The 23,363-nt window shown below is 39.8% G+C and overlaps 1 protein-coding gene across 5 annotated transcripts in view; it reads right to left on the bottom strand.

Moving 5' to 3' along the window:
* The window catches only part of ube3b (ubiquitin protein ligase E3B), a 57,462-nt gene that overhangs the window by 23,305 nt on the left and 10,794 nt on the right, over positions 1-23,363 (bottom strand). For all 5 annotated transcript variants that reach the window (XM_048555858.2, XM_048555857.2, XM_048555856.2 and 2 more), the window contains 11 exons: positions 22,388-22,492; positions 21,790-21,886; positions 20,813-20,898; positions 19,883-19,965; positions 15,706-15,811; positions 10,648-10,768; positions 9,829-10,006; positions 8,038-8,201; positions 6,958-7,125; positions 5,882-6,053; positions 2,853-2,971 (listed from right to left, as the gene is read on the bottom strand). In XM_048555858.2, coding sequence (XP_048411815.1) covers positions 2,853-2,971; positions 5,882-6,053; positions 6,958-7,125; positions 8,038-8,201; positions 9,829-10,006; positions 10,648-10,768; positions 15,706-15,811; positions 19,883-19,965; positions 20,813-20,898; positions 21,790-21,886; positions 22,388-22,492 — 1,399 coding nt within the window. The remainder of the gene's footprint in view (positions 1-2,852; positions 2,972-5,881; positions 6,054-6,957; positions 7,126-8,037; positions 8,202-9,828; positions 10,007-10,647; positions 10,769-15,705; positions 15,812-19,882; positions 19,966-20,812; positions 20,899-21,789; positions 21,887-22,387; positions 22,493-23,363) is intronic.

Here is a 23,363-nt window from a genome sequence, read left to right as displayed (position 1 = left end):
GAGGTGGAAAAGAAAGCAGAAACCTTAAACAGATTGGCCATGATCTTATCAAATGACAGAGGAAGCTTAAGAGGCCAAATGGCCTATCTCTGCTCTTCATTCATATGCATGTCTGCAAGAATAAGAATAAAACTCAAACAATTCAAAAAAACCTGGTCAGAATTTCCTTAGATTAACAGAAACATCCAGCTGTTGAATAATTTCAGATATTAATCTGCTTGCCTCTAAGAATATGGCCCATAGGAATTGGTACTGAGGTAATTTCTCAAGTGTTCATTGCTTTGCTCATGTTACTTTGGAGTAAGTTTATCTTTTGCTCTTTAGGAATGGCATGATGAGGGTTTTTATAAAAAAAGAAAACTTGTCTGCGTATTCAGATCTGTCCAATTTGCACAGCAGCGCAATAGGTCGCTAAATGTAGAGCTCAATGTTGTCAGATGTAACTCTGCCAAAACTTTAATCATTTTATTCAGATTTAATGGAGTTATGCAAGGTTGTTTGCTAGTAACTAAACATGTTTTATTAAAAGCTTATTTTTAGTAAAAACACCTTTCAACAGATGAAAAATGCTGAGGCCTCAACAATACCTGGCAGCACAGAAAAATCCATAAAATATCTCTGTAGATTGGAATGTAACAGTATCGGGAATTTCAGGTGTATTAAAATGTATTTCTTGGGGAAACAGATACAGCTGTAGATGCACGGACATGATTATTTTTAAGGATCAAGTAATCCAATGCAAAAGCAGCCTGTATCACGTGCTTGTGTTCATTGACAAACAGATAAGGGACTCATCCAAATTAATTTCACACAGAACAGCCAACAGCCAAGAGACACTCACATCAACATCATCAATATCTTAGCCTGATCAGAATTCAATGTCGGGTTTCAGAAGTGAAATGACTGTTTGTTGTTTATTTTAACACAAGTTCAAAATGTTAAAAGGATACTCTTGCCACAATACAAGAACACAGACACTGGGGTCAGAGAAGGCCAAACTGTTTCTTGAGCCTAAGTTGCCAATCTATAAGATCATGGCTAATCTTCCACCTCAATGCCTCTTTCATGCCTTAGCTTAACAACAGTAGATTCCCTGATTGCCCAAGAATCTGTTGATCTCAGTCCACCACAGAAATCCTTTAGCCAAGCTCTTCCTGTACAGTTACAACACTAGTATCTAACCAACAATGTGGAAAATTGCCCAGTTATCCTGTACACAAAAAGCAGGCCAAATCCAACCCAGCCAACTACCGCCCTATCAGTCTATTCTTAATCATCAGAGAAGTAGTGGTAGAAATTGTCATTAACAGTGCAATCAAGCAACACCTCCTTGGTAATTAACAGCTCTTGGATACTCAGTTTGGGTTTTCTTGACCTCATTACAGCCTCAGTTTAAACATGAGCAAAAGAGCTGAATTCCAGCAGTGAGAGGAGTGACAGCCCTTGACCCCAAAGTTGCATTCAACCAAATGTGGTATCAGGGAGCCCTTGTAAAACAGGGATCAATCATTATCAGGGGCAAACTCTCTGCCCAGAGAGTCATACCTGGCACACAGGAAGACAGTTGTGCTGCTAGAGGTCAGTCATTTCATCTCCAGGACTCCCCTGCAGGAGTTCCTCAGGGTAGTGTCCTTGGGCCAACAATCTTCAGCTGTTTCAGCAATGACCTTACTGCCATCATAAGAAGTGGGGGATGTTTGCTGATGACTGCACAATGTTCAGCACTATTCGTGACTTGTTGGATACTGAAACAATTCATGTTCAAACGCAACAATATCTGGATAATTTCCAGGCTTGAGCTGTCAAGTGGCAGGTAACCACATAAATGCCAGACAATAATGTTTCCAATAAGGGGCAATCTAAACACTGGCCCTTGACATTCAATAGTATTACCATCACTGAATCCCTGACTATCAACATCATTAAGGTTTACCATTGACCAGAAACTCAACTGGATTCGCCACATAAACATAGTGGCTACAAAAGCAAGTCAGTGGATAGCAATTCTGGAGGAAGTAACTCACCTCACTCCCCAAAGCCTGTCCACCATTACAAGGCACAAGTCAGGAGTGTGATGGAATGTTCCCCATTGGCCTGGATGAGTGCAGCCCCAACAACACTCAAGCAGCTTGACATCATCCAGGTCAAAGCAGCCTTCTTGATTGGCACTATATCCAAGCCTTACACCACCAATCCTGGAGTACATATTACTGCTACTATCTACAGAATGCACTGCAGATATTCACCCAAAGATCCTTAGACAGCACCTTTCAAACTCACAACCACTTGCATCTAGACGACAAGGGCAATAGATAAATGGGAACACCACCACCTGCAAATTCTACTCCAAGCCTCTCACCATCCTGGTTTGGAAAATTATTGTCACTCCTTCACTGTCACTGGGGCAAAATCTTGGGATTCCCTCCCTAAAGGCATTGCTTAGGACTGCAGCGGTTTAAGAAGGCAGCTCACCACCACCTTCTTATAGGCAACTAGGGACATGCAATAATTGCTGGCCCAGCCAGCAATGCCCATATCCCATAGTGCATAATTTAAAAAACCCTCAAGTTTCTGAAAGAAGGTATATTTCTCAGTGATAAATAGTAATCTCAGTATTTATCCTGTTAAACCTTTGAATTAATTCTCTATGATATTGAGCAAATCACCGTGCATTCTTCCAAACTGCTGAGCGTAAGGGTTCATTCTACTCAATTTCTCAGCACAGCACTGGCCTTTCAGCTATGGAATCAATGGTTAAATGTGAATCCATTCTCCAGTATTTCCAAAAACCTAGTTAAGACATCACACTGACAGACTAATTACAACTCTTGGTATTATGAAAATAGACTCACCCTGAATGCCATCCCAGATCATTTTAAATACAAAATTATTCAGGAAGGAGGAGATGGTGACCAGCTCTTCCAGTTTGAATGAGACTTGCTCCTCATACACTTCAATATCATCCAAAATCCTGCAATAATAGTTAGAACTTATTTTAATAGCAGAGGATGCAACGGACAATGGGTGAAGGTGTAGGATGAAAAGGCAGAAGAAAAGTTAAAGGATTACCCAGAGTTACACTAAACAACTATCAAATGAACCATGAAACACAACCAGTAGGAGCCGAGGTTTCTCAAGAAGGGGTAAAGAAATATGATGAGAGCTCTAACTAGTACAGGTATTAAGGATTGAATGATAAGCGCTAATATTGTGACTTTGTTAACATAATAAACCAACTGACCCATTTTCCATGAGAAAACAATTTCCAACAGAGCTTTAAGGGGTCATACTGCCAATGATGGACATGCTGGTACAGCAAGTCACAAGAAAACTTTGATTTCAAAAACATAATTTGTCTCCAATGTTTGAAAATTTTGATTCATGAAGATTAAATGTGCTCACTCCTTGAAACAGCACTGTGCCAGGAACATCTTTTTAAAAATGAATAGATTGAAGGATTTCTACAAACCTGCAATGTTGCTCTCATTTCATAGGCTTGCTGAAATGAAAAGGGATGTGATGAGGTAGCCAATACTGGGTCAGTTACTCAAATTTGATTGGAAAGCTAGTAACAATAAATTGGTCTGAGCGCTTGCAAAAACATACTTTACAAGCTCAGGACATAAATTTACCAGTCTCCAGTACATTCTGAGAATGGGTGGCTCTGGTATGAACACAGTCATACAGCATGGAAACAGACCCTGCAGTCAAAGCAATCCATGCCAAACAATAATCCCAAATTAAACTAGTCCCACCTGCCTGTTCCTGGCCCAGATCAATCCAAATTTTTCCTATTTATTTACTAATGCCAATTTTTTTTTAAACTCTAATTGTACCCACAACCACCATTTCCTCAGGAGGTTCATTCTACACATAAACCATCCCCTGTGTACAAAAATTTGTTCCCCATGTCTTTTTTAATATCTTTCTCTTCTCACCTTAAAAATGTGCCCCCAGTCATGAAATCCCCCATCCGAGGGAGTGACAATTAACATTATAAAATAATGAGAGGTATCGATAGAGTTAAACTTCTAACTGGTTGTCTCTCAACCTCCTACGCTCCAGTGAAAAAGGTCCCCGCCTATCCAGCCTTTCCTTCTAACTCAATCTTGCATACCTGACAACACCCAGGTAAATCTCTTCCAAACCCTCTCCAGCTTGATAATATCCTGCCTATAACTGGGTGACCAGAATACCTCAGTATTCCAGAAAAGGCCTCACCAATGCCCTGTACAACCTCAAAATGACTTCCCAACTCCTACACTCAAAGCATTGTGCAATAAAGGCAAGTGTGCCAAGCACCTTTTTAAACCAGAGATAGTAGGAACTGCAGATGCTGCAGAATCTGAAATCACAAGGTGTTGAGAGCTGGATGAACACAGCAGGCCAAGCAGCATCAGAGGAGCAGGAAAGCTGATGTTTCGGGCCTAGATCCTTCTTCATTTTCTGAAGAAGTGTCTCGGCCCAAAACATCAGCTTTCTTGCTCCTCTGATGCTGCTTGGCCTGCTGTGTTCATCCAGCTTGACACCTTGTTATCTCACCTTTTTAATTATCCTATTTATATGTGACACAAACATCAGAAGGAATTATGCACCTGCACCCCTGGGTCCCTCTGTTCTACAGCACTATCCAAGGCCCTACCATGAATTGTGTAAGCCTTACACTCATTTGTTGTACCAAAATGCAATACCTCCACCTGCCATTTTTCAGCCCATTGACCCATTTGATCAAGATCTCTTTGTGATCTCAGAAAACCATCTGCACTGCCTACTATGCCACTAATTTTGGTGTCGTCCGCAAACTTACTAACCTTGCCTTCCATATTTTCATCTAAATCATTTATATAAATGACAAACAGAAGAGGACCCAGAACTGATCCAATCTTTGTCTCTAGCCGTTAAGCCAATTATTTATCAAATTTGCAAACTCACTCGAATTCCACGTGATCTAACCTTACTAATTAGTCTACCAAGTAGAAATTTGTCAAAGGCTTTACTAAAGCCCAAGTAAACAATGTCTACCGCTCTGCCTTCAGCAATCTTTTTGGTAACTTCCTCAGAAAACAACTTTGTGAGACATGATTTTCCTCGCACAAAACCATGCTGACTATTCCTAGTCAATTTTTGCCTCTCTAAATGTCCATAACTCCTATCTTTTACCATCACCTTCAACAATTTACCCATGACCGATGTTAGACTCACAAGTCTATAGTTCCCCTGTTTCTCCTTACAACCTTTCTTAAACAAAGGTACAACATTAGATAACGTCCAGTCATCAGGCACCTCACCCAGAGTAATAGATGATGCAAGTAGTTCTGCAAGGGGTCTCATGATTTCCTTCCTTACTTCCCACAATATTCTGGGATACATTAGATCAGGCTCTGGAGATTTGTCTGCCTTTATATTCTCCAAGGCCTCCTGAACTTCCTCTTCTGCAGTGTTAACTGTTTTTAAAACATCGAAATTTATTTTTCCACAGTAAAACCTGGCAGAAAACATTCATTTAGTATCTCTCCCATATTCTGGGGTTCAACACAGAGACAGTTTTGGTTTAGAATTGTGACAAATGTTCTTTCCATGAGAATAAGCATTGGAACATTTGATATGATTTGCTCTTTTATTGACATTTCTCACCAGTCAGGTTACCAGGCTGTCTGGAGGGCATGATCCCATCTGACATTGCACAGACAAGAGAAAGGACATTTAAAAACAAAATGAATGATTGCTTTTCTTACGAATTTAATCTATAAAATTAGGAAGTATTTTAGAGCAGAAGGACCTGATCTTTAACTTCTGCTCCCCTTTAAACTAGATTGTTCTGTTCCTCCCTGATCAACCCACTACCCCATGCAGGTTTATCCCAAATCTCACATAAACTTACGTGATCAGGTGCCGTGAGCAGTCACAAAACAACATCAGCATTGCAAGAAGACACTTGGATTCCTCAGTATCATTGTTCAGGCACTCAAGGAAAAGCTTCAGGCCCCCTTGGGGCCCTAGCTCACAAATGAATGCCCACAGCTTGGGCAACAAATCATCCAAATAGGTCAACCCTGAAACAAATACAAAACTATTCAAAACACAAAGTCCCAATCCCTGCATACATGATAGGTAAGAATGTGCAATCAATTCATCATGAAGCCCCCATCAAAAATCATTTACAATGTACATATGTTGATCTCCCCATTTACATCTCACATTTTATTTTAGATATTTTTAGTTTTTTTTATTTACTAGGTTTTCCGAATGACTCAGTCAATTGATACAATGCCTCACGTGATTCCTAAACGTGAGAGACTAAATTGAAAAAGCTGTTTTTGAATCTAGATTTTATAGACCAATATTAAAAAAGGTCACTCTAAACTTGGGCGAAAGTGGCAAAGTCACAAAAGTATTCTGTAAAGTTTTGGGGACCTTCTTTAGGATTGAAGCCTAGATAACAGAAGGGGTCCAGAAGAGACTTGTTAAAATGATAGGAGGGATTAAAGGCTTTAGTAATAATGAAATTAGTGAAAAACAACTTGCCTTTTCATTCAGGAAAGGAAAGTTTCAACAAAATTTTGAAATGCATTTAGAAGGTAAAGAAACAAAAATTATTTCCATCGAGTTGGTAATTGGAGAGCACAAATTCAAAATGATCACCAAAAGAAAAGAAAAAGTATTTACTTAGAGACGTTGCAGAGGCTTAGTTGAAATAATAGTGGAAACAGAATCTATTACAGCTTCAAAAGTGAATAAATATTTAACAAGTATATAAATTAGAAATGGCAATTGGGAAAATTACACTGGAAAAACTTCTCATCCTCAGGTGAATGATGCTCCATTGTAGATAGTTGGTTGGGTGAAATCCCTTTCCGTTGAATACCTGACTGCAACTTCATTCATGTGGAAATATATCTTGTCTGAAACACAAAAAAACACTGATTTTATCGGGATTCTCCAAAATACAAAACTGACCTGTGAGAATCTGGAGTCGAATCTGAGTGAGTGTAGTCAGTGCTGTCTGATATAGCACACAGATACTGCAGACCTTTTGCACTTCAGGAGAGTCCACACGCTTCCCACCCACTGGCTTCAGAATGTTTCGCATGGACGCCGACTTCTGAAATGCTCGTATGAAGAGATCTAGGAGAAAAATCAAACCATTATATGGAAAGATAACAAACCGTGTAGCTGGATGAGCACAGCAGGCCAAGCAGCATCTCAGGAGCACAAAAGCTGACGTTTCGGGCCTAGACCCTTCTGATGAAGGGCCTCTCTGATGAAGGGTCTAGGCCTGAAATATCAGCTTTTGTGCTCCTGAGATGCTGCTTGACCTGTGTTCATCCAGCTCCACACTTTGTTATCTTGGATTCTCCAGCATCTGCAGTTTCCATTATCTCTCATTATATGGAAAGGTCTTTTTATACTCTTCTGGATACTGACTGTAGCACGTTCCCAATTTCCCACTGCTAGAAGCATGCATTTCCAGGCAAAGCACAGGCTTTGCACAAGACAAAATACACCAATCTCATTTCAGCTGGATAGGTTATTGCCACAGGAAAGGGGGAAGGCTTATTTCTATGGTCGGGTAGAGTTTCCAATCCAAGAGCTGGAAATGAAAGAAGCATTTTGCCGCCAGACACATCACACAGCTGTCTACTTTCAAATGCAAATCACGTTTCCACCCGTTTTCTTCTTCCTTTACAGTACTGACATATGAGATTTGGTGCCTCAGATGTCTGTGGCTCCATGTACCTCCTTGTCATAATGATTTTTCAATTATGAGTCTAAACAGTTAGGACATAAGCAAAATACAGCCTTTACTTAGTGTCCACAAAGGCCATGAGCAGGAGAAACCCTGTCTAATACATTCCCCATCCCCTTCAAGCTCAGAGATGCTGAGGCCATGTGTAATGCCTCGGCTGAGATCAGTCCAAAGGTCTGCAGGGCTTGATACTACAAATGGGCAATTCAGATGTGCACTGAACCATCAGGGAAGCTGGGCCCTTAGATTACTGTGTTTTATTAAAAATGCAAACTAAAACACTTGCTTACTTTTGACATGAATGTTGTTCGAAGGACTAGAGAATTGAGTATTTGCCATGTCTTGGGTCTCAGTCAGTTTCTTACTCAACACATCATGGAACAGCATGCGAATTACCCGCACACTCCACAAGTACTGTAATTGCTTGGTGACTAGAGGCATTGCTTCATTTAACCTGAGAAGAGACACAATGAAGGAGTCATGGGAGAAATTTTCCTCGAGTTACACTTCTGCAATCACACCTATTAAGTTTGCATTTTATTGTCATGGACTTTATTCGTTTGTGGCTTAACTTTTATTGTTAGGTGAAAACTGAATTTTATAAAGCACAGCTCAACGTGAAAATGTCAATATTGAAGGAAAGAACCGGAACCTCAAGTTTTAGACTCAAACCATCACATGCACTGGTATATCACAAGTGAGAAACAGGCTTTCATAAGGCAATCTGATTGGGGAAAAGGCTGAGCGTCAAGCTGGTTTAATATTGCTACACCATATGTCTTTAGTCCAACTTCAGGAGAGGACCTTCCACTGCACCAGTGAGAGATTTTCTATTTTAACACACAAATTGTCTTTCTGGTTGCCTTGTCTGAAACAGTCAATTTGAGGACAATGTCTACATTAGTATTTTCTGCAATTAAGTAATATATAGCTTTTAACTCTTTAGGGTTAACTTCGATCAGATGTATTTCCTTCATAACTTTTGTCTGCTGAGTTGAAGCGAACCAATTTCACAAATGGTCAAAGCTTTAAGTTTGTACGATTGAAACAATTTATCCAGTACTCTGTAATTAACATTTTACTTTCATGGCCAGGTGTGATGTTACCATGTGTCTAGCCAGGCCTCCTGTTTATTGAACTATATTTTTACATTTTACAACTGTTTTTCTTATCTATGGTAGGCACGAATTTAATTACACGCAGCCTCCAGGATCCGTTCGCAAGTCGATCTGTATGCAAGTTGCAACACAAACCAGAACGATATAAAATAGACATTTGAGAGTACAGGAAATGTTTGTATGTCAGATCTTTAAAATCCCTACATGGGATTACGTTCATAAGTACAACTATTGTAAGTCAGATGCTCATAAATCTGGGACCACCTGTGATACAATGTGCATCAATTCTCCACAATCCCTTTTAGGTATATTCTTTTCCTGCTAGCCTTAATGGAGTTCATCATGGCTAACTCCTAAATCAATCTTTACCTTTAAATCTTTTTAATTTGTGTGTGTTCAACTGAAATAGTGACACTTACTTCCCAATCAAACCCACTTTTCTAACCAGATATTATTGCAACATCAATTATTCTTGAGGAATCGTCTAAAATGGTGGGATTTAGTGCTCAATTATGTTATGACATATATTTTGGACTCAAACTCAATGATATTTTTCAGGTTTCCATAATGGATTTCACTTCAGACTCTTACAAAACAACAAGGAAAGTTTAAGCCATCAACCAAGTTGGGATTTAGAAGACAGTTTACTAAATCACTAAATAATCAGAAAAAAAAACTGTATTGCAAAATGGTCAGAACAATTGCAAATTAATGACAATAAGCACCAGTTGTTAAGGAACATTTTGACACCATTTTTTCCACAGTGTTAATATCAAATCCTTCCAGGACAAGCAAAAGTACACATTAAACACAGCACAAATGAAAATACTAAACCACTGATACCACCGAGAGAGGCTCATCTTACAGAGGTCAACGAATAGGGAAATGAAATAAACACAATATGACCTTGACAGACATTATCAGATAAACTTAATGATACAGGCATCCACTGCTAGCACATACCCATAATCAACAGTCTGTGAGAACCAGCCAAGTACTGGGTGCCAGTGCGTCAGGTTGGACTTCTTCTGAGATACATATTTCTGGCAATACGACAGCATGGCAGTCAGCACAGTGACCAAGTGATTTGTCTCCTCCTCCAAAACTTTCTCAGACAGGTAGGCCAGATAAATTAGATTCCCTGTGTCAGGTTGGACAAATTTAATTTTGAAAAAAATGAAAGTTAAGGACCAACAGCCACTTTTATCAATATTCAGAGACTATTCTGTTCCATAGTCCAAATAAGATTAACTTAATTCAGTTCCCCTCCCAATTTTCCCTTCACTGTTCTTGACTGCACTGACTCATACTCGGCTCTGGTTCGTTAAGCACTTGCAGCTTTTTAACACTTAGCCAAATTTCCCTTCATGGGTGAGCTTGAACAGTGAGTATCAGTAAATTAATCAAGCCATGGGAGACATCTTATGCAAGGTTAAACAAAATTCACATGTAGTTTATCAACAAAAACCCTCTGATAATGGTGAATACTGGGAATTTATTTTCTCCCTCAATGTCCTAGAAGCATTCAAACAAATTGTAGTATTAACTGTTCAGGAAGGGAAATCATGTTTAGGTCATGTTATCTGAAACCTGCCTTGTAATCCCTTCCAATAATCTTTTATATCACTCTCAGACTGCCCTGGTATTACCTTACTTCAGAATACAAAACTGGGGTCCACTCAATCAGTGATATACAGGATAAATGGCAACCTGGCACACAATGCTTTTATTTTGCCAAAGTAAGCATAACCTTAAATAAGTTGCTATCCTTGGAACACTCACCCTGCAGACAAAGTGTATGGCTTCCCTCCAAGCACACGCAGATATCACTACATTGCTCGTCTCGACTTAAAAACAAGATGAATTTCCGTAGCAACTCATGGGAATGGACCATAGCCATGCACTGAAGAGAACGGGACAATTCATTAACATCAGGTGAGAAGCTGAAAGGATATCTGGTGGCAAAGTGGATGCGGTATCAGAGAATTTTGGTGTGAGACAGACAAATTACACCACTGTTAGCTCAGAGTCTCACTCAGAAACTGCCACGATAACAGCAAAAAACCGTTCCTCTCAAACCTCCTACCTAGTTTAAAATGTAAAGCAAATGATTATTGTGCATCACACAATACAGATGTGTATCACAAGATAAAATGCAAGGAAATGGAGTAAACCAGCAGCGCACACATGTCAAAGGTAACTGCTCTCAAAACAGAACAGTTACAGTAATAGCATCAATGACATTTCCTTTTGTAAATGGAACAATGTGAGGCCAAACCTTCACACATTTTATTATGAGGCAGGAAACATTTTCTGGAAAATGGTACCAGAAGAAAAAGGGGTCGTAAAGAAGATTCCAATCAAATCTCAGTATTTTATTATTTTTGATTCGATCAGGGCATTGAAAATGTTTTTTATTAGCCTCTGATGTACCGGTAGTATTTCCTACTAATCTTTCCCTTAAATGAAAAGCTTGTGTGATGTGTCTGCTTGTACAACACGCTGAGAGAGAGAGAGAGATAGAGAGGTGATTTCAGTCTTTGCAGACACGACTAAAATATACCAACTAATTTTAAAAACTTTAATTTCAGATAACATAGGAGTAGAAAGGTGGAGAATCTAGGAGGTATGAATGCACACATTGCAGTGTTGCATAATGCAGAAACCGGTCAAAAATAACAAATCTGAAATGAAAACAAAAAACACTAGAAAACCGACACAGCATCACCAACACCTGAAGGAAAACCACCATTCACCTTCAAGTACTGATCATCCCATTCTATAATTCTAGTATTTCTGTACTAAAGACCATGCCTTCATTTTATATTTTGGTATCTTTTTGATTGTGGTTTGAAATGGGAAAAGGACTATTTTAAAAGCCAAGGACAGTCGAAGGACTGCTGCACCATTTAAAAGGAATTGACCTGACATTCACTGGAAGCATTACTGTGTGTGCACGCATGTGCATGTGTGTTCGGCTGATTGGCCCTTTGAGCCTGCTCCACCATTCAGTAAGATCCTGGCTGATCTGATTTTAACCTCAACCCTATATTCCTGCATATCCCCATTCATCTTTCATCCCTTTGGTAATCAAGAATGTACCTACCTGTGCTTTGAAAATATTTAACGATTCTGCATCCTCTGCATTTTGAGAAAGGGAATTCCAAAGTCTCTCAACTCTGAGGAAGAAATTTCTTCCCTGCCTTAAACAGACAACCTCTTAACTTTAAACTATCACACACAGCTCTCAAGTCTCCTACAAGAGCAAACTTTCCACATCCACCCAGTCAAATCTTGTATATTTCAACTGAATCACCTTTCACTCTTCTAAGTTTGAGGGAATGCAGGCCTAGTTTTCATAAGACCACAAGACATAGGAGTGGAAGTAAGGTCATTCAGCCCATCGAATCCACTCTGCCATTTAATCATGGCTGATGGGCATTTCAACTCCACTTACTTGCACTCTCCCCCTAGCCCTCAATTCCTTGCAAGATCAAGAAATTATCAATCTCTGCCTCGAAGACATTTAACATCCCGGCCTCCACTGCACTCTGTGGCAATGAATTCTACAGGCCCACCACTCTCTGGCTAAAGAAATATCTCCTCATTTCCATTCTAAATTTACCCCCTCTAATTCTAAGGCTGGGCCAACGGGTCCTAGTCTCCCTGCCTATCGGAAACAACTTCCCAGCGTCCACCCTTTCTAAGCCATGCATTATCTTGTATATTTCTATCAGATCTCCTCTCAAACTTCTCAACTCCAATGAATACAATCCCAGGATCCTGAGCCGTTCATCGTACATTAGGCCCGCCATTCCAGGGATCATCCGTGTGAATCTCCACTGGATACGGTCCAGTGCCAGTATGTCCTTCCTGAGGTGTGGGGCTGAATATTGGGACACAGTATTCTAAATGGGGCCTAACTAGTGCTTATTAAAGTCTCAGAAGCACATCACTGCTTTTATATTCCAACGCCCTTGAGACAAGTGACAACATTACATTAGCTTTCTTCATCATGGACTCAACCTGCAAGTTAACCTTTAGAGAATCCCGGACTAGCACTCCCAGATCTCTTTTACTTCAGCTTTATGAATTTTCTCACTGTTTAGAAAATAGTCTGTGCCTGTATTCTTTTTTCCAAAGTGCAAAACCTCGCATTTGCTCATGCTGAATTTCATCAACTATTTCCTAGACTACTTTCCTAAACTGTCTAAATCTTTCTGCAGCCTCCCCACTTCCTCAGTACTACCTGCCTGTCCACCTAACTTCGTATCATCAGCAAACTTCACCAGAATGCCCCCAGTCCCTTCATCCAGATCATTAATATATAAAGTGAACAGCTGCGGCCCCAACACTGAAACCTGCGGGACACCACATATCACCAGTTGCCATTCCGATAAAGAGCCTTTTATCCCAACTCTCTGTCTTCTGTCAGACAGCCAATCCTCAGCAAGCTGCTCATTCCAGGTATTAATCTAGTAAACCTCCTCTCAACTGCTTCTAACATATTAATATCCTTCTGTAAGTACAAAGGCAGACTGTACACAGTAAATAAGATGCAGACTCATGAATGCTCTTCATAACTGAAGCATAATCTCCTTAACTCTTCTATTCAGCTCCTCTTTTAATAAAGCATAACATTCTATTAGCTTGTGATAATGGGAACTGCAGATGCTGGAGAATCCAAGATAACAAAGTGTGAAGCTGGATGAACACAGCAGGCCAAGCAGCATCTCAGGAGCACAAAAGCTGATGTTTCGGGCCTAGACACTTCATCAGAGAGGGGGATGGGGAGAGTGTTCTGGAATAAATAGGGAGAGAGGGGGAGGCGTACCCGAAGATGGAGAGAAAAGAAGATAGGTGGAGAGGCGAGTACAGGTGGGGAGGTAGGAAGGGGATAGGTCAGTCCGGGGAAGACGGACAGGTCAAGGAGGGGGGATGAGGTAGTAGGTAGGAAATGGAGGTGCGGCTTGAGGTCAGAGGAAGGGATGGGTGAGAGGAAGAACAGGTTAGGGAAGTGGAGACAGGCCAGGCTAGTTTTGGGATGCAGTGGGGCAAGGGGAGATTTTGAAGCTTGTAAGTCCACATTGATACCAATGGACTGCAGGGTTCCCAAGTGGAATATGAGTTGCTGTTCTTGCCTTCGGCTGGCATCATTGTGGCACTGCATGAGGCCCATGATGGACATGTCGTCTGAGGAATGGGAAGGGGAGTTAAAATGGTTCGTGACTGGGAGGTGCAGTTGTTTAGTGCGAACCAAGCGGAGGTGTTCTATTAGCTTTCTATTCTATTAGCTTTCCTGATTACTTACTGTACCTGCATAATAGCCTTCCGTGATTTATGCGCTAGGACACCCAGATCTCTGCATCTCAGAATTCTGCAACATCTCACCGTTTCAATAACATGCATCTTTTTTATTCTTTCTGCCAAAATGGTCAATTTCACATTTTTCCACATTATAGTCTATTTGCTAGATCTTTGCCCACTCACTTAACTGTCAAATCCCTCTCTAGGCTCCCTCTGTCCTCTTCACAACTCATTTTCTTATCTATGTTTGTGTCACCAACAAATTTAACTACCATTCTTCAGTCCATTCACCTAAATCATTTATATAAATTGTAAAGAACTGAGGGCCCAGCACTGACCCCTGTCACACACCTCTCGCGACATCCTGCCAGCCCGAAAAAGACACATGTATTCCCACTCTCTGCTTCCTGTTTGCCAGCAAATCTTCTATCCATGCCACTATGTTACCCTAAAAATCATGGGCTTTAATTTTCTGCCATAAACTTTGAGTGGCACCTTATCAAATACCTTTTGGAAAGCTAAGTACAACACTGGTTCCTTATTATCCAGAGCACAAGTCACTGTTTCTGGAATTCAATAAGAAAAAAATTCCCTTTGACAAACCATGTTGGCTCTTCCTGATTACCTTTAAACTTATCCAAGTGCCCTGCTATAATGTCCTTAAAATCTTTTAATATTTTCCTTATGATAGGTGAAGAAAGCTAACTTACTTTTTTTTCTCAGCAGTTATTGTAAGCTGTGGTTATTACAAATAAGTCAGAGACTCTGTACCTGAACCAGCTACCTATGCTTTCTGTAAGCAAGTGAGTGTAGCTGAAGATAAGGAGCAGCAGGTTTTGGCAAGCCAAAAGGATTATCTTAACAAACCCTGGGACATGGATCATAACACTGCTTTTGCAATCTTTCCCTCACCCATATTATCCATTTTTATTTTCTATGTGGCTGTCTGTATGTGTGTGTTGGGAAAATTTATAAGGGAGTTAAAGTTTTAACTGGTACGGTTACATGCCAAAGGTTCATAATGTTTTACTGTAACTAAAATCTATTTATTTGTAATAAATAGTAATTCTTGTTAAGTACACAAACATAGTCTATGCTTTTTATCATCTTGAGTCTAAAAGTCAGGTAAATTGGGGAATTCTGCGTATATTTTAAATTTTTTAACATGTTTGTGACATCTCCATCATTGGGGGACTTGATTTCCAGCACTCTATCCCTGTAAGGCATAACAGTTTCAGATCTTTTTTAATATTAGCTACGCATTCTGAAGGGAACAAGGAAGAGTGGGAACCATTTGTTAACTGCTGTCATTCTTTCAATGAAATTGATAGATGCTTATTGAGAGTAAGCTATCCTGTTCTCATTGATAAATGCATCGGAAGAAACTGAAAATTGAAGGGACTCTGGCTATATGGGGAGTAGGGAATGCTGGTTGAAAGAAGTACACTTTTCAAAAAATATAACTGGGTAGAAAGGTATCTACATAAATGGATAAAAAGCTGCAAGTAGAGTTTTGGTTGTGAGACTTCTTACCTCAGGTACTAATGTAGACAGATGTGTCACCAGCGCAGGAACTGACATTATGTGCAGCAGAAAGGAACGGAGCAGGTTGTCTGAGAATTGGGCAGCAACCACTGGGCTGGAAAAAGAAAGTAAACTATTACTTTAAACAAAAATGTACATGACTACAAGTTGATTAAACCAAAAATATTACACAGGGAACTCACAACAAAGAAGCAGATCATTTGCCCCAATCAGTTTATGTCCAACATAATTCTCCTCCAACTCATCATTTAATTTAATTGGCATATCTTACCATTTCTTTCTCCCTAGAGATTGACTTTAATTATAAAATACAATGGTTCATATTTTCCAAGAAGCAACAATCATCATTACCCTGCTTGAATTTCCCTCAACCTCAAAGCTGCATTGCATTTCTTGCCAGATCTCCTGAACTCTTTTTTCATTGAGATGCGCAGTGCAGTGACCCTCAAGAGTTTTATCACTGTGCTGTAGATTCAGAGGGAAGTCAGGGCACCCCACTTTACAGCACTGACTTCATGAATGTCAGTGAATGGGTACAGCGTGCAGGTGGGTACTGTGGCAGGCAGGTGAATGTCCTCCTGACCTGCCAGCTACCCAGAGAGAGGTAATGGCCGGAGGTGGGGGGATGCAGTTGCAGGATGCTGGAGTTACCCTAGGGATTTCCTATAACATTTTCTTGTCAAATAATTTGTCAGTTCCACACAATTATCCCAAGTGTCCAACACAGAGTCCAAGATTTGCAGAGAGGATCTTGGAAAGCTGAGAAATTGCCCATTGGACGTTGAAGCTTCTCTTTAAATTTGTTGTAATCCAGAGTACTGAGACTTCTGCAGGGTTGAAGCATGCACTTCTGGTCATACATCTGGTCTTCAATGATCCAGTGACTGGAAGATTTGCATCACTATTTTTTGCCACTTAAAATTATAAAACACTTGTAACAAAATAGCTTCCCAGAATCCAATCTAATGCATTTGTCACTAACAATGTGGTCTCCTCTATATTAGGGAAATGAAGTGTAGACTGGGTGACTGCTTCACAGGAAATCTACTTTCTGCTTGTAAAAAAGATCCTGAGCTTTTACCACTACCACTTTAACACACCACACTGTTCACTGGCCAACATCTCTGACTCTGGTTTGCTACAGTATTCCAGCAAAGCTCAATACAAGCTGGGAGAACAACACCCTATTTTCCGCTTAGGACCCTGCAACCCTCCGGATTCAATATTGAGTTCAAAAGCTTTAGGGCCTAAACTCTCCCAAGTCCTAGCCCTTTACCCCACACACCACGCTTTCTTATTACATACCACCTGTTGTTAGTCACTGACAGTCCCCATTAACAGCTATTCATCCTCCTGACCAGATAGTTATCAATTCCTCTGTCTATCCAACTGCTCTTTCTCTCTCGCTGTCTCTCTCTCTCTCTCCGGGCTCTATCCTTTATCTTATTGTTTAGTCCTTACCCATTCCACTCCCTATTTTCTGCATATAAACTGACATCTTGTCAGCTACCAGCAGTTGTGAGGAAGGGTCACCTGACATTAAATGTTAATTCTGATTTTGTTCTTCACAGATCCTTCCAGACTTGCTGAGCTTTTCCAGCAACTTCTGCTTTTGCTCCTGATTTACAGCATCCACAGTTCTTTTGTATTTTATTCATGTAATAAAATAGCGTAAGGTGCTTCAGGGATATTATACAAAATGGACTGGATTTATTGGAGATGATTAATTGGAAATTTGCCAATTGGCTGGACAGCTGATGGGAGTTCCAGGCAGCCTCTTCTAGGGAAGGGCAATTAAATTAAATTCCACTCAGGCATTTAACTGGACAGAGTTAGGACTTGGCCAGGATCAAGGACCCTGGGAAGCTGACATCCCACTAAGTGAAAGCCTCCGGCTAATTGGAGGCCAGCAGCTCTACCTGAAGGAGAAGGCAGAGACTGCTGCACTGACGGCCCTCACCATGAGACCTCACAGCTCAGTGACGTCAGGTGGATGGAGTCATAATATCAGCAAACAGCTGAACAAGGGCCTTCTCACCCCAGGAACACACAAACAAACTTGCACAAGAATGCTCATTGGGCTCCCCCACATAATGAGATCTCCCCAACCACTGGATTAGTAACAGTGACAGTGGGAGGAAGCCCTTAACAGGGCACCAATTGCACAATTAATGTCCGTGATGTCATTCAATAATCAACCTACACTACAATAGAACAATACAGTGTCAACTTAAACTATGCACACAAATATTATACCTTGAACTTATTTATCAATTTTGTTTCAATGCTATCTCTAGGAAGTTACAATTGTTTATAAACTTGAATATTGGGCTGCCAAACGAAGATGATGAATTTTGATGGTATATTAATTGTCTTATTAAGGTTAAGGAGGCACAGGATTGATTAAGTATCCTGAGCACAGAGACTTCTAGGAGTTGGCTAAGGAGGAGGCAGATATTAGTAATGTTGCTTTCTACAACAAATCTAATTTTAAGTAAGATTGATGTATGATTTCTCCTTCATCACTTGCTTCAGAAAGAACAGAATATGAAACCAGCCTGGTAAGCTCATCAGCTGGTATGGATGTTTACAGAGTGCCCCACACGCAGTCCAATTGACTAAGAAATAAATACTGGAATCTTTCACCGGCTTACATGAAATACTAATTTGCTGCAGTGCTATTCGGGAAGTTAGTAGAAAACACAAGCTTGTTTTTTCATATAAAAGTCCTCCAAGAAAAACAATAGAAATTACTTGAAGTTCCTTAAACTCCTTTAAGGATTTTAAACTGGTTTAAAAGAACAATTTGAGTTTCTGAGGTATTAGAAATTAGCACAATCTTACTTCTTTACCAACTGAATTTTAGTCTACAGCTCATATTGTGTGGTCTGGTCATGATGCAGAAAGGCTCGTAGCTAGAAAATGTGCTATTCCTAAAATGCAACAAATCCCTAAAGAAGAGATCTATTTATCATATAGCTTTCTATGCTAGAATAGTTAACATTTATATTTAGTGCACAGGAAACATGGCCTTGCATCTAGAAGCTATCAATTTGTTAAGCCTGAGAGAAAATAGCTACGAGACAGCAGTAGCTTAGCCATTAGAACTTAAGGGTCTTGAAATAGGACATTCCATTTCAACTCCAGGGAACCTCCTGATTTTAATGTGATCTGAAATAAAACCATTTGAACTTTTTGTTAACCCCGACAACCTAGACTAATACATTGCAAAAGCACGACGCAGTTGGTACAATTACTTACCAGGAGCCAAAGGATTCTGGAGATCAAACCACACTCTAGCACATTATCTCCAAGAGTCAGGTAGCAGTGTTCTTCGTATTAAACCTAAATTCAATCAGTATTCAAAGAGAGCACTGAACTGCGTGTTTTAGCCAACATTACTTCCTCACCTACCACCAAAAACAAATTCATCGTCGTTCATTTCATTACTATTTCTGGGATCTTGCTGTGTGCAAGATAGAGGGCAGGCAAACTGAGTGGTTATTTCATTCATGATTCACTGGGAATCATTGTCTGATGTTACTTAAAGATGGAATAAGATGGATGAAATGACAGTTTTTCCTTTTCAAACACCTTGCTCAAAGTTTACCATCAGAAATGGTGCAATGATTTGTATCAGAATAACAGGACTTGGTTTCACCAAGTGAACTTCCTTGAATAATGAACCCTCAATGAATGCCACTGGGAACAATCTCAAAATACAGAACAAGCATAGGAAGGTAAGGAAGAATATGAGTTTTAATATAACTCCTCATTTGTTTGAAGGAGGAGGTCTCCTAAAGCCTTCCCTTGTCTTTTACAGGAGAATAATAAAAGGTGAGGCACCAGAAATGATTCCCCTGCACTCTACAATGGGGCAGACCACAAATTGAGATCCAAAAGGTACACCAAACCACAGTTACGGCTTGAGGAGATGGCTTGCAAATAGACATTAGCTGCACTGAAATACCAATGGCCGAAGAAGAATACTTGTATCTTACTTAATGTCTGTAAGATATACAGGTAAAACAATCGATTAAGAATTTTTTTTTGCATTGTTGATGTAGCCTTTCCAAAAAGACTGGTTCATCTTGAAAGCTTATCTGCCATCTTCATGACAAGCTGTACCAGAAACGAAGTTTGATCTGAATGAAAGTTCCCTTACCGTAATGCAAGGGTGAAAACAGCGGTTAAAGTGCCTTTGGACAAAGAAGGTTTTGATCTTGCCAGTCCATTTGTTAACAATATCTGGGGATAAAGAAACTTATTTTCCATTACCAAGTAAAAACTCTGGATACTATATTTTACATTCACACAATGAAATCAGTTTTAACTTGTGCATGCCTGTAAAGGCAGACTTTAAGCTGCTGCATCTGATAAACAGCCCTGTTTTTGCTGGTTAAACTAATCAGGCTTGTTGGTCATTATGCATAGTCTAAAACAAACAAACAAAAAGGCTTTTGTGATCCTGAGATGCTGCTTGGCCTGCTGTGTTCATCCAGCTCCAAACTTTATTATCTAACAAACAATCTGTACTGTCTCATATTCGGAAAGCAGACAGTAGCCCTGTGGGACAGTGCACAGTAAGTAGCTCAATAAGCTTCCTACAAAACTGACCAAACCCATAATCTCTACCACCTAGGACAGTGGGTGCACGCCTGTCACCTGCAAGTTTCTCTTCAAGCCACATGTTATCTTGGCTTAGAAGTACAATAACATTCCTTCTTCAACAGAGTGAAAATCTGAGAACTCTCTGCCTAATAGCATGGCAGATACACCTACACCTGACTGCAGTGGTTCAAGAAGACAGTTTACTCCCAACTTCTCATAGGTGATTAGGGATGGAGAAACAAATGCAGGGCTTGCCAGCAAAGCCGACATCCCAGCATAAAAAACAGCAAAAAGAAACTGTACGTGAGAATTTCTCAGCATTTCTTTTTAGTGACCTCCTGAAATGATGATAAGAGTTTTTGTTCCTATTGGGTATTCAGGCAACAGTATTTTTTTTAAAATCAGACACAACTCAACCCTCATGAAGTAGCTACAACAATTAGGTTTTTTAAACACCAAATTTAAGCAGCACTTTTGAACAAACCTGTAGCACTGTGTAATATCCCTTTTGATTGAGATGCCCCATGATGTTTGCACAGACGTGATTCATGGCAGGCCTCAGGACTTCTCCTGTTAGGAAGAAAATTCAATGGTATTGGCAACATGAACAAGTTCACTAAATCTCTATACTGTCTGTAAGTGTGACACCCTTAAACATCATTTAAACAAAGTCACAAATCAAAATTACTATTTCTTAGATATGTTGCCTACTTGCCTGACTAAACCTGTATACAAACAAATTCCAAATTACAAATCAGTAAATGTGCTGGCCTCTACAAAATGCTTAGTTTTAATTCTCCACTTGTGCTGAATGAGCAGTCGGAACTTTAAAAGGTCGGTCCAATGTTTTTGATCAGAGGATGGAAGGTGAACAATCAGTTTGTGTTCTTACTTCTGATCCTTCTCTCCATCTCTATGCTCCAGGACAAGTCAGCGTTTTCAAGAGGACAGGGGAAGAAAAAAAACTAGAGGGAAGAAAAGTAAATTGCAGCAAAAAAATGTTCACGTGGGTTCGTGGTAATATTGTGCATCCAGTTTATTGTTGTACTGATTCCAAATACAAACTGAAATCGAAAATGTGATACTAATTTACTCTTTTCCAACTTTTACAATTGGTTGATATTTGAGTTTCTTTTGCATTTACCTACTTAATTTCAGTTGTACTGATAGAAGAGAAAAACAATTCTTCAGTGGAAGAGGATACAAACAAACTAAAATCACTGGGCTATTGTTATATCAGACCTAAGCACAAGTTTGAAAGTTGGACATGTGAGCAGAGGCACTGATCAGCCAAAATCCAAGAGAAAGGGGAGAAATACAGAACCCACAAAAAAAAACAAAACTAGGTAGGAACTAATTACCTGCACCTCAGAGGTCCTGAACAAAATCTAGATTTAAAAAGATCTAGTTATTAGTTAATTACTGCATGAACAGACACTAGAGGTTGTTTTTGCCACTGACCTTTCCCTCTCATTATTTTCCAGGTTGAGGTGTCTGTGAATGTGACCAGCATGGTGAGATACAGTGTGATGAGCTTACAGTCTTGCAGAATATCAGGCTGCAAGAAAAAAAAACTTAAAATATTTCCATGTTAATTAAATCCTTATCTTAATTAAGCAAACTTAAATTTGAACTGACCCATTTTTTTATTAAATTCCAAGAGGCAGCTGCTCTACTGCTTTCATAATACTTGAATAACAATTTTATTTTTAGGTGACACTTTATTTTCTTTCACTTATAAAACAACTGAATTACAGAAGCAATGCATCACACATCAATGTCTTTTCACTAATTTTCTTTCCCCTTTGAACATGTTGTTACAAGTATATTTCCGTGAGAATTTGAATATCATTCAAATAACAGGAGCACTTGGCTCAGTGACAGGGGCCTAGAGGTACCTTAGTACAAAAGAAAATGTTGGAAAAACTTGCTTAGTAAATACTTGTCTATTGCCAACTGAAAACAAAGCAGTAATTATTTTTTGAATGAGCAATTTAGTTTGAACTGCAGCCCCCTCCTCTCCACAGACTGAAATTTACATGTGTAAGTTTCAATTTACCTTCAACTGCTTCAGAAACTCACAGCAGAGCCAGAGGAGGTCTTTAACTTGTTTTATCCATAGCAGGGTGAGATCTTTGGAGAGTGCCAATGACACATACCAGACCTGCAAACAGTCACGAAATTTGAAAAAAATATTTTAAAAGGAAACATGGATTCATAATGCTGTTCCAAATTAAAAATTGAGAACACTTGTAGAGTGTGTCATACTGCTAAATATGCACCAACATATTAAAAAGAAAACTCGACACGCATTAACTAAATGCTCTGCCCATATCTTGCTTAGCATTCTGCCAATAAAATCTGGTAAAAAGCAAACATGTCAATGAGTATTTCAAGCAATGCTGATTCGGCTGTGTGAACATAAGACACACCAACATGGTGAGATACAATGTGGTGAACTTGCAGCCTGATATTCTACAGGACTATAAAGGTAAAACTTCAAATATTTCCATTTGTTATATTCAGAGCCAAAATAAACAATATAAACCCATAAGACCATAAGACATAGGAGTGGAAGTAAGGCCATTCAGCCCATTAAGTCCACTTCGCCATTTAAATCATGGCTGATGGGCATTTCAAAACCACTTCCCTGCACTCTCCCCATAGCCCTTGATTCCTTTTGAGATCAAGAATTTGTCGATCTCTGCCTGGAAGGCATCCAACATCCCGGCCTCCACTGCACTCTGCTGCAATGAATTCCACAAGCCTACCACTCTCTGGCTGAAGAAATGTCGTCACTTTGCAGTTTTGAATTTGCCCCCTCTAATTTTAAGGCTGCGCCCACGGGTCCTAGTGTCCCCGCCTAACAGAAACAACTTCCTAGCGTCCACCCCTTCTAAACCATACATTATCTTGTAAGTTTCTAATAGATCTCCCCTCAACCTTCTAAACTCTAATGAGTACAATCCCAGGATCCTTAGCCGTTCATCGTACGTTAAACCTACCATTCCAGGGATCATCCACGTGAATCTCCG

This window comes from Stegostoma tigrinum, chromosome 26 (genome assembly GCF_030684315.1).
Source record: "Stegostoma tigrinum isolate sSteTig4 chromosome 26, sSteTig4.hap1, whole genome shotgun sequence".
In the NCBI taxonomy this organism is placed as follows: Eukaryota; Metazoa; Chordata; class Chondrichthyes; order Orectolobiformes; family Stegostomatidae; genus Stegostoma; species Stegostoma tigrinum.
Note: the sequence above shows the minus strand (reverse complement) of the source record. Positions and strands in the feature narration are given on the sequence as shown.